The sequence below is a fragment of the Pteropus vampyrus genome, unplaced genomic scaffold, assembly GCF_000151845.1.
Source record: "Pteropus vampyrus isolate Shadow unplaced genomic scaffold, Pvam_2.0 Scaffold98, whole genome shotgun sequence".
Classification (NCBI taxonomy): domain Eukaryota; kingdom Metazoa; phylum Chordata; class Mammalia; order Chiroptera; family Pteropodidae; genus Pteropus; species Pteropus vampyrus.
Window position 1 is genome coordinate 3,419,628 of NW_011888879.1, and position 11,813 is coordinate 3,431,440.

Below are 11,813 nucleotides of genomic sequence, written 5' to 3' on the forward strand. Positions count from 1 at the left end.
GATAGAGCAGAAGTTAATGCACATGTGAATGTGTACCCTATAATATTTAAATGATTGTCCTGTAACATTAAAAATTCTCTTAATCATATTTTGCAGGACTTGTTTTCAGAACCCTAAAAGGAGGGTGTTAAGAGTTGCCCTAAATTTAGAATTAAAACAATGACTGCAGCTCAAACACACACTATTTCTTATACCCTCAATCAGCACTCCAGGCCTGGTCTGTGTTTATTAGGTGAATTTAAGAAAGTAAGCTTCTTGTAATGTATTAGTCAGTGATGGACCACAGAGATCTAACGAAAAGTGAATACAGAGAAAGAAAACCACCCTAAGAATAACAACAAATGCTTGAGTAGGCGAATTAATCTAAGGGTCCAAGCATCACATTACTCATTAAACAGGCAGGTGCCTGCTCTTTCCTTCAAGGAAAAGAATACTGATGGGCTACACCCTTCTTTCAAAAGAGATAAATCATTTTGAGGGTATATATACCAAGAAAGTGGCAGCTAGGGTTCTAGGCTTTGCTTTTAGCTAAAGAATCTGGTTCAAAATATTTAAGAAACTATAGGTTCTTTAAATGTGAACCTCTATGTAGAATAAAGAGCTGTCCAAGAAAAGGTTATGGTTTAGTTGAAAGAATTTTAGGATAGGGGCTCAAAATCCTGAGTTTATGTGCTGGCTCTGCTAGTTATCTTGGATAAATCACTTAGCTTCTGAGTCTAGTTTTCTTCAGTTAAAAAATGAAAAAAGCTAATATCCATTTCACAGGATCAGAAGGCACAGATGCTTTAAAATGCTAGATATATATATAATACAATATTATGAAAGATGAGCTTTACCATGGCTGAGTGACTAAAAAAGCCTTGCAAGTCAAAGTCAGACATTTTATCATAAGGTGATGCTCTTATTTGAGACATCTAAGCAAGGACTAATATTTGATGTTCGATGTGCTTATATAAGGTAGGCAAACCAAAAAATGTGTAGTATCTTCTTCAAAAATGTTTTATAAATCTATTTGTGAAAAGGCAAATCTACAGTGTACGAATGTTGTACATACAGATGTTTTTATTCTCTATCCAAGTTCCGCTGACCTTAAATACACTTACAGGATTAATTTCATAATTAGTTAGATATAAATCAGCAAAATTTATTGCATTTCTGAATTCAAAAGCTGTTTTCCTTCCTCTGTGTACCTAGGTATCTTGCATTCATTCTATTTGCCCTAAAGAAGAATATGAATACCTAATGAATCATGAGACTTAGGCATGACCACTGAAAGATTACAAATCAGCAAATTATAGGAAGATTAAAATAATTATGGGTGGAGTATGTTATTCCACTTTTGTGACACTTATACAGAATTATTTCAGTTAATCTACTTCTTTTTAATTTTATGTTTAACTACATTTTAAGTTACAAACAGGCTTAAAGGGAGTAAATTTATGGCAAGGGTCATCATTAGGTATAAATTTGCCTTAAATAACCCGTGTAAGAAGCCAATTATTGCATCAAGCTGGAACATTTCAGTAATTTGAAGTTAATGTTCAGTTTTCTAAATCCCCCCGTTTCCTGCTCTAATGTTTCAAGTAGATAAATGCTAAACATTTAGAATAATAAAACTAAGATTTAAAATATATACTGACCATGTGGAACCAGAAAGACCAGCAACATAGGTAGTGCAATCCAAAATTCCTGATTCATACAGTGCCTTCATCACGCCAGAGAATCCTACCATGGCTCGAAACCCCCCACCTGAGCCCAGTATGGCGACCACAGGTACCTGGAATGATGAAACACAGAGATCATTTGCAAAGTAAAATTATAAAACACATTTCCTTTTTGTTTCAATTTTTATGTTGTATGTTCCACATTTGGTAATAAAGAATTACATTCACAAATACTTTGACATTGTCTAATAATTTTTGAAAAGAAGAAAATAATGTTTCATATAAGAAAATCAAGAATTAATGTCTATTGGAAAGCAGGTGTTATTAAAATAACCAACTAGTCCTATTCGATAATAATTACAACAATAATCTTCTATATTTGTTCAATGCTTTGCATTTTAGGCTTGCTTTTAGGTGTACTTTATTTTACTCGATCCTTTCAAAAGTCCTATAAGGTAAGCAAAAATTTCCATTTTGCAGATGGAAATTCTGAAATATTATTTGCATATGACCTAGTAGCTGGTAATCTGTAAAGTAAATACCTTTCCTCCTTGGGCTAGAATTCATTATGGTTTTGCAGTAATTCTTAGAGAGGACTTTCAGGTAAGATTTTTGAAGTCAGATATTTTGGGTTGCTATCAGGTAAAAGAAAATGTCATGTATTTGTACATAAAAATTGAATAATCAAATAATTGAATGATTGCTAAGAATATAATTACCACCTTCATTTATTACACATGAATTAATCTGTTTTTAATGCATCATAACATTTAATTTTCACAGCTGTATGAGATAAATATTGCCTTCATTTAGAAAAAAAAGTGTCTAAGGCCATGCTACCCTGAACAAGCCTGATTCCATCTGATCTCGAAAGCTAAGCAGGGTTGGGCCTGGTTAGTAATTGGATGGGAGACCACCTAGGAAGACCAGGTGCTGTAGACATAAAAAATAAAAAAATAAGAGATTGTAAACTGACGAGGTCCTTGCAATCTGTGAGGTCAAATAAGGGTTGCCTCACATTAAAAAAAAAAAGAAAAAGAAAAAAGTAATTAAAACACAAGATAATTTTGCCATTGTTGCAAAGCTAGAAAGAGGTATACTGTGGATTCAAAGCTGGGTCCATCCAACTCCAAAGTATTTAATTCACCACACTCCACTCTGTCTCTGAAAGCTCTCTCTTCAACTAACAACCCTCAAAGGAGACCACTATTATTTCCACTTTTCAGATGAGATATTCAGTGCACACAGAACACCTTGTCCACATACCGAAAGCTAATAAGTAGCAGGACCAGGATGACACCATAATTCATGCTCTTTACCTTTTCTCATTGTTCAGAAAGAAAGGAGTAATCTTTATTGAGAGAAACCATTTGATATTCAGCTAAATGGTGTTTCAGATTCATGTATCACTTCAGATAATATCGGTACAGATTTATGCAATAAACGAAGGCTAAATTTGAATGTTTTATTAGTCTTGGTAATTCTGATATAACTGTCAAAAAATAACTGGTGAGTTATAAGGTGCAGCTGTTAGTCCTGGCTCTAAAACTAAAAGAAGCAAACAAATAAGTGTTGTTCAGGGTTTTTAGGTTATATTTAGATCTAATAGCACCAGGATTTGTGTATAAATGTAATCAATGACTATTTCTCATACTTCTCTCATGTGATTACAGGAAATGAATTTGCATTTACCAAAAAACTTCTGGTTTCGATTACTTATTTTGATACATGGACTTACTAATATTATTATAGGATATATGTATGCCTATGTATACATGTATATGTATGTGTGTGTGTGACTATATATATATATATATATATATATATATATATAGAGAGAGAGAGAGAGAGAGAGAGAGAGAGAGAGAGAGAGAGAGGAGAGACTGATTTATTATAAGGAACTGGTTCATGTGATTATGAAGACTGCCAAGTCCAAACCTGCAGTTCAGATCAGCAGAATACAGACCCAGGAGAGTCAATAACGCAGTTCTAATTCAACGGCTAGCAGGCAGAGGCCCAGGAGAGCCAACGGTGCAGATGACATCTGAAGGCAGTCTGCTGGAGAATTCCTTCTTGTTTGAGAGGTTGGTCATTTTGTTCTATTTAAGCCTTCTACTGTTTGGATGAGGCCCACCCACATTATAGATAGAGATCTGCTTACTCAAATTTCATGTTTATCTCATCAAAAAACATCCTCCAAGTTGATATATAAAGTTAATCATCATAAGTCTACCCCTTCTCATCTTGGCACCCATGTATATCTCCTTAATCCATACTTAATCTCCAAATAAGTCTCCAAGTATAACAAGGTCATACTTTGGCCAACGTGAAACAACTCTCTTGTGTACAACTGGAAATGCACTAATCCTTTCCTTAGAAGAGGATACGAAGTTCTTGAATGATATTTGTTCTTCTCCTTAAAAACTTATAACTTAAATATTAATCTGTTTTTGTGCTTCTACGTGTGCACACTCATATGTACATACATATGAAACATACAAAAACATATTCATAACTAAGGAAGAAATACTCATGGCAATTACAGTTTTCATTTCTGTAACTGGTCGCCTGGTCATAGCTGGTATGCGTAACTACATTCTCCCACTATGCATTCTATATTCTCTTTGCCTTCAACAAGCACCTCAGCTGACCATGGTTCTTTACCTGGTGAGTGACCCAATCTTCATTCCTGAAAGGTCTGGGCCATTAGAAGTCCTTCCTTGATTGTGCTCTTGTAGCTTTCCGTTGACCTTACTCAGAAGGCATGATAATATTAAGGGACTAGGGGTACCTTGTATTCCAGAAATTCTCTTCCTTATCTCTATTGTGGAAAAATGATACAATTTTCCTTTGGTAGTCAGGATCGATTGCCCCAGCCAGCATGCTATCACCCTTCTTTGCCTGTTGACTCAGAGGCATGAGGAGCCCAAAGTGGCAAGGTGGCAGTCTTAACTTCCAGTTCAACAGAATAATTGTTCCACTCCTAATGGAAGCATTCTTCCCTTTGGAACTCAGACCTCTAAGCCAGCAGAGTATACAGTCATGTGGACAAGAGGCAAACTTTTTGCTAGTGGGTCCCTGGGGTAACAGTGAGTGCTGCCAATGCCACCTCCACTCCTTGATTCCTGGACCTATAAATCCTAGAGATTAATAGCACCACTATTAAATGCTGATTCAGAGCATGTACATCCGACTGCAGAACCTGGCCCAGACCTTACAAGGTACTGTCACCTAGCTGGCGCTATAATTGGGTCTTCAAAAGGCTATTCCATGGTTCCATCAAACCAGCTGCTTCAGGATGGTGGAGAACATAGCAAGACTGGTAAAGTCCATCACATGGAGCCATTGCCATACTTTATTTGCTTACTCAAATTCGAATGATGTTTATTCTCTGAGTAAGCAGAAGCAATGCTGTATGGAATATTGTGACAGTGGATAAGGCATTTTATATGTCCACAGATGATAGTTTTGGCAGAAGCTTTAAATGCAGAGAAGGCAAATTCGTATCCAGAATAAATATCTATTCAGGTAAAAAAAAAAACAAGAACAACAAGAACAACAAGAACAACAACAAAAACCCTGACCCTTCCATGGTGGAATTGGTCCAATGTAGTCCATCTGCCACCGGGTAGCTGGCTGACCACACCAGGGAATGGTGCCATGTTGGGGACTCAGTGTTAGCTTCTGCTGCTGGCAGATTGAGCACTCAACAGCAGCTATAGCCAGGTCGGCCTTGGCGAATGGAAGTCCCTGTTGCTGAGTTCAGACATAACCTCCAACTCTGCCACGATGGCCACTTTTTCCATGACTGTACTGGGCAATGACCACAGCAGCTGGTGAAAGGAACTTACTGGCATCCACAAAACGGGTCATCCTATCCACTTGATTATCAAAAGTTTTTTTCTGCTGAGGCCACCCTTTGGTGGGCATTGTCATAGAACACAAATTATTCATATTTTTCACCCATTCAGAGTGGCTTCTCTTCATCACCAATTTTCTAATCGTGTTCCCTCAACATCCCTAACCATACAGCCAAACCGGTGGCCACGGACCATGAATCTGTATATAATTGCACATCTGGCCGTTTCTCCATTCAAGCAAAATGAAAAACCAGGTGTACTCCTTGAACTTCTGCTCCCGGTAAGAGTTCTCTTCACCACTGCCTTTCAGGGATGCCCCAGAAAGAGCTGCAATCTTGCAGCTGTCTGCTTTCAGGTAGTGCTTGAATGTTGTGTAGAACCATCTGTAAACAAGGCCCACGTGTTCTTTTCTCTGTCAGTTGGTCACAGGGATCTCTCCCATGGGGTTATAAGTGTGGGCTGGAAGAAAGAAGGCAGTGTAAAGGGGCTGGGCATCATGGGCATTTGGGCCACTCCCTCAGGTAACTGACTTGACTCTTCAGGGCCTGTTCAGCCCAATCTCATATAGTGTATCACTTCCATTTGATGATGACATACACCTGTGCACGCTCAACTTTATGGTTTGGTGGGTCAAATAATACCCAGTTCATGATGGTCGGCTCAGATCACATGATCACTTGGTCTCCTATGGTTAAGTGTTCAGTCTCTACTCACGCCCAGTAGCAGGCCAGAAGCTGTTTTTCAAAAGGGGAGCAGTTATCCACAGAGGATGGCAAGCCTTGCATCAAATCCTACGGGCCTATGCTGTAATTCACCTGTAAGAGCCTACCAAAGGCTGCATACAGCATCCCTATCTGCCACTGACACTTCAAGCACCAATGGATCTGAATGGTCATATGATCCAAGTGGCAGAACACCTTGTACAATAAGTATACCTGTTGCAGAGCCTTCTCTTGCTCTGGGCCCTATTCAAAACCAGCAGCCTTTTGGGTCACTTGGCAAATGGTCCAAAGCAGTACACTCAAATAAGGAATATGCTACCTCCAAAATCCCAGTGGACCACCAGGCATTGTGCCTATGATTTTTTAGTCAGAGGAGTGGACAGATGCAACACCCTTTCATTCCTCTTAGTAGGGATCTCCTGACATACTCCACACCATCAGATGCCTAGAAATTTCACTGAGGTAAAAGGCCCCTGAGTTTTTACTGGATTTACTTCCCACTGTAATTTCATTCCACAGGTCAGGGAACCAATGTAGGGATTCTGCCAGCTGCTGAGTATGTCTTTCCCAATTGTTCATTCTGGAACTGGGAAAATACTGGGTTCAGGGACTCACTGGGCCTACTGTGAGCAGGTCTTGAGCTAAACCACATTTATCATCTGACCCCTTGAGCTAAACCACATTTATTATCTGCTCCTACTTTGACTTGTGGACCACAGAGACATTTTGGACCTACTGAATTTTTGGACCTACCAATTCAGAGCCAGTGTCCAGTAGTCCTCAAAAGGTCTAATTATTTCCTTTCCTCAGTACATGATTTCTCTAGTAAAATGTCAAAAGACCCTTTTGGAAAAGCTGGGAGAAAGATTCCTAGCATAAGTCTTTGGGAGTGTACTGGGGTCCTTCAAGGAGACTCACCTCCCCTTTATTCTAGGGTTTCTGGCTCAAGTCTGGGAACTGAGGGGCCATGCCTATCTTTTTAAAAATTATATATATATGTATATTATAAGGAACTGGTTCACGGGGATGATGGAGACTGGCAAGGCCAAATCTGCAGTATGGGCTAGCCATCTCCAGATCCAGGAGAGTCAATAGAGCAGTTCTAGTCTGAAAGCCAGCACAGAGGTCCAGGAGAAATGATGGTACAGACAAAGGCAGTCTGCTTGAGAATTCTCTCTTGCTCAGGGAAGCTGACCTTTCTATTCTATTCAAGCCTTCAACTGATTGGATGGGGCCCATCCACATTATGGATGGCAATCTGTTTATTCAAAATTCAAAGATTTAAATGTTAATCTCATCTAAAATCACTCTCCAAACTGACACATAAAATTAACCATCATAGCCCCATTTCATGTTTTAAAGAAGCAAGAGAAAAGTATAGAACCAACTCTGCTTAAACTAGCAAGTCTTAAGGACAATGCTTAAAAATTATGAAAAATACAAAGAGCAAATTTTGGCCTGGTAAATTATTCATTTCACAAAAACTTTTCACTTGTTAAATAGGAAAAAGATGATTTTCAATATAGAACACTATATTATATAAAAAATTTTTCCATAATGAAGTGTTATTCAGTAAAATATTGACAAACTATTTTACTTACAATACTTTTTAACATACCTACTCAACTTGATTAAATAATTTTTAAAATTTCTAAGAGAGTTTGTCATTTTATTGATTAGCATGAAAGGGGACTGTGAGGCAAAACAAGTTGAGAAGCATAAGAATTTTCTACACCGGTTCCTCATTAGTACCACAGAGAGGTAGTTATAATCATTGAATTATGTGTTATGTGTTTCAGTTTTTTGTTGTTTTTAGTAATTATCACGTATAAATTATTCCTTTATCTCTTCTCATTGATGAGATCAGGCAAACGAAGAATGAAGATGTCACAAACTCCACATTATTGGAATTTACTTCTATGTCCTTTTTCTAATTTGCTCCAAATCATCTATATGTTCTTGTCAGTTTAGAGAAAAACCTGGTACAAATGTAAAAGCACAACCCTCTTTTCCCCTCTATTTTTGCTGAGTCAATTTTCTAAAGTGCCAACTGCCCCATATTCCAAAGCACAGAGCTAGAACACCTGAGCATACCCGCAAGAAGAGCACACCCTCAGCTGACCATGTCTCACCAACCTATAAAAGGGGTTGGAGAAGCTGAGTTGAAATTAGAGTTAACCTTAAGTGTAAAAGAGAATTTAAAAAGTAGCATTGATCTTTAACAATTAAATAGAACAGCGATTATCTCAATATTAAAACTGTTCGGGCTTTAGACTGCTCGTTTGTGCATCCTAGATCTTCATGTGTTGTTGTTATTATTAATTATTCTTATTTTGATAGAAGATAGAAGCAAAGACAGCAATTATTAAGTCTCATAATTTGCTAGTGCATCTCCACAGCATCACCAATACCTTAAGCAATCACCGCAGTCTAGTGACGATCTGTCGCCATACAAAGTTATTACAATATTATTGACTATATTCCCTATACTGCGCATTACATCTCATGACTTTATTTTATAATTAAAGTTTGTACCTCTTAATCTCCTTCACTATTTTTGCACCTCCCCTCCAGAGACCATTAGTTTATTCTCTGTATCTCTGAGTCTGTTTCTGTTATGTTTTGTTTTTAATTGCTTTTTTAAAGATTTCACATATAAATAAAACATAGTATTAGCATTTGCTTTCTTTGTCTGACATTTCACTTAGTATAACACCTTCTAGGTCCATCCACTTTGTCACAAATGACAAGATTTCATCCTTTTTTATGACTAAGTAATATTGCATTTTCTATATATATCACATCTTTATCCATTCATCTATCAATGGACACCTACGCTGTTTCTATATCTTGGCTATTGTAAAAATGCTGCAATAAATATAGGAATGTACATATCTTTTCGAATTAGTATTTTCATTTTCTTCAGATAAATACCTAGAAGTGGAATTGCTGAGTCATATGGTAGTTTTATTGTTAATTTTTTTAGGGACCACTGTACTATTTTCCATCATGGCTGGACCAATTTACAGTACCACCAACAGCACCTAAAGGGATTCCTTTTCTCCACATCCTCAGCAACATTTGTTATTTTTTGTCTTTTTGATAATTGCCATTCTGACAGACGTGAGATGATATCTCATTGTGCTTTTCATTTGCATGAGAAATGCAAATGAAACAACATATGTCTGTTGGCCATCTGTATGTTCTTTTTGGAGAAATGTTTACTCAAGTCCTCTGCCCATTTTTAAACTGTATTGTTTGCTTTCTGATATTGAGTTATATGAGTTCTTTATATATTTTAGATATTAACTCTTAATTTGAGATATCATTTGCAAATATCTTCTCCAATTCAGTATGTTGCCTTTTTGCTTTGTTGATGGTTTCCTTCACTGCACGAAAGCTTTTTGGTTTGATGTAGTTCCATTCATTTATTTTTGCTTTTATTGGCCTTGCCCACTGAGATGCATCCACAAAATATTGCTATGACCGATATCAAAAATTTACTGCTTATGTTTTCTCTGGAGTTTTATGGTTTTAGGTCTTATATTTAAGTCTTTAATACATTTTGAGTTTATTTTTGTATATGGTGTAAGAAAGTGGTCCGGTTTCACTTTTTGTGTATGTAACTGTTCAGTTTTCCCAACATCGCACTAAAGAGACTGTCTTTTCCCTCATTTTATATTCTTGCCTTCTTTGTCATAGACTAACTGATCATATAAGCTCTCTGTTCCATTGATCTATGTGTCTGTTTTTGTAGCAGTACCATACTGTTTTGATTACTATAACTTTGTAGTATAGTTTAATATTAGGGAATGTGATACATCCAACTTTGTTCTTCTTTCTCAAGATCATGTTAGCTATTTGCTGTCTTTTGTGGTTTCATATAAATTTTAGTATTATTTGTTCTAGTTCTGTGAAAAACTGAGGTCCTAAGCTGTCTGTTTGTTGAAAACTAGGAAGAAGACTGTCACAGTGTCTGCACTGAAAATTGAGTAGTACTGTTCTTTGTCTGACGAGCTGCCACAACAGCCCACTCCTCCATACCTTAAAGAGACTGTTTTGCCAGTACTGAACAGAAAGTGAAGATCTTGGCAAGGATCAAAGGAAGTGGGAGCTTAAGACAGCCTTGGCCAAGAAGTAACATAAAAATAGGAAAATGTTACTTGTTTTCTGGGAATGGGTGGTGCTGAATATACCTAAACTGTTTTTTTTTTTTTCTTCCAGAGAAAAAGTCTAGACTAAAACCAAAACAACAACAAAAGTTTTAATTCTAGGGATGACTTCCAAAAACACAAATTTAATATTTTTGAAGAATATCCCAGAGAAAAGCATAATTACCTCATTTTCCATCCGTTTGCAAAAAAAAAAAAAAAAAAAAGACTATTAGGCCAAATTTTATTTTTCCAGGAAGAATCCTTTCCACAAAACAAGGGAAAGTGGCCCTGGGAAGACTGGACAATTGATATATTGAAGTTCCTAACTGGGGTTTGCAATCCATATATGATGTGAATCTGCATTTGAAATAAGTGGGACTATTTTCTCCTCTGAACTCAGAGGGAAGTGGCAAAAGGTAAACATAAGATAAGGAGTATGTCGATCCTATGGCAAGAAGTGAAGGATTTGCCATCTGATGACTTTCAATTTCTCTTTGATTAGAAGCCAAGTCTATCAGTTGTGAGAGGAACGGAGGGAGGATTAGCAGTAGAGAGTGAAGGAATTGACTGCTGCAAATAAGTGGAAAGCAGCTGGGCAGAGAAACTCTGAGACGAAGTCTCCCAAATGAAGATGAGGGCCGTGAAATTAACAGAGGCATCCGTTTCCTCCTTTTCCCTCTGGCAAACTCTTTCCTCGAGGCCTGGCCAACAGTACTCCACTTAAAGTCCACTGTAGAGCGGAAAGATGTTTTCATCAACTCTCTTAGGGTCCCTGGCTGGGTCTGAAAATTAAACCGACAGAGAATAACGAGAGGACAGCCTACAAATTTATTTAATATAAGTTTTATGAGACACAGGAGCCCTCATAGGGATATGAAGACCTGAAGAAACAGTTAGACCTGAAGAAACAGTTAAGTTTGAAGAAAGGACAGTCATGTAGAAACACAGATCAGAGAGCAGGAGGTAAGCATAGGAAACTTGGGGAAATTTAGCAAGGCATGTTTGTTTGTATTCTTCTCAGTTACCCCTTTGTCTTTGGTAATAAGAATACACCTTTCTCTGGGTAGAGGGAGAGGACACCTTGCACATGACGGCCTTATGACCTGTTTCAGAGAAGGAAAGTGAGCGACCGTCAGAGAGACCTGCCTGCTTCTGCTGTTTTCTCAAACATCTTCACCTTAAAATACTCAGTATACCAACGTGTCATATCTTGGTCTGGTGTGTCCTGAACCCCATCACCATCATCTCTATCACAGAAGGAAAGGATGGGTCGCCCTGTTGCAAGCCCTTACACCCTTGCGTTCACACCTCTTTTTACAAGAATTTAACATGTCACTGTTTTATATCCACTTAAATGTCTTTCTCCCTAGTTAGGCTTTAACCTCACCAAGGAAAGTGACTGTTCAGAATTAA

At 37.6% G+C, this 11,813-nt stretch overlaps 1 protein-coding gene and 1 pseudogene across 1 annotated transcript in view; one reads left to right on the top strand and one right to left on the bottom strand.

The window, feature by feature from the left end:
• Positions 1–11,813, bottom strand: part of PLA2G4A (phospholipase A2 group IVA) — a 131,272-nt gene that overhangs the window by 43,035 nt on the left and 76,424 nt on the right. Inside the window, exon 8 of the mRNA XM_011364565.2 lies at positions 1,641–1,777. Within this exon, the coding sequence (XP_011362867.1) occupies positions 1,641–1,777 (137 nt within the window). The remainder of the gene's footprint in view (positions 1–1,640; positions 1,778–11,813) is intronic.
• On the top strand, positions 2,488–2,606 carry LOC111742655 (annotated as a pseudogene).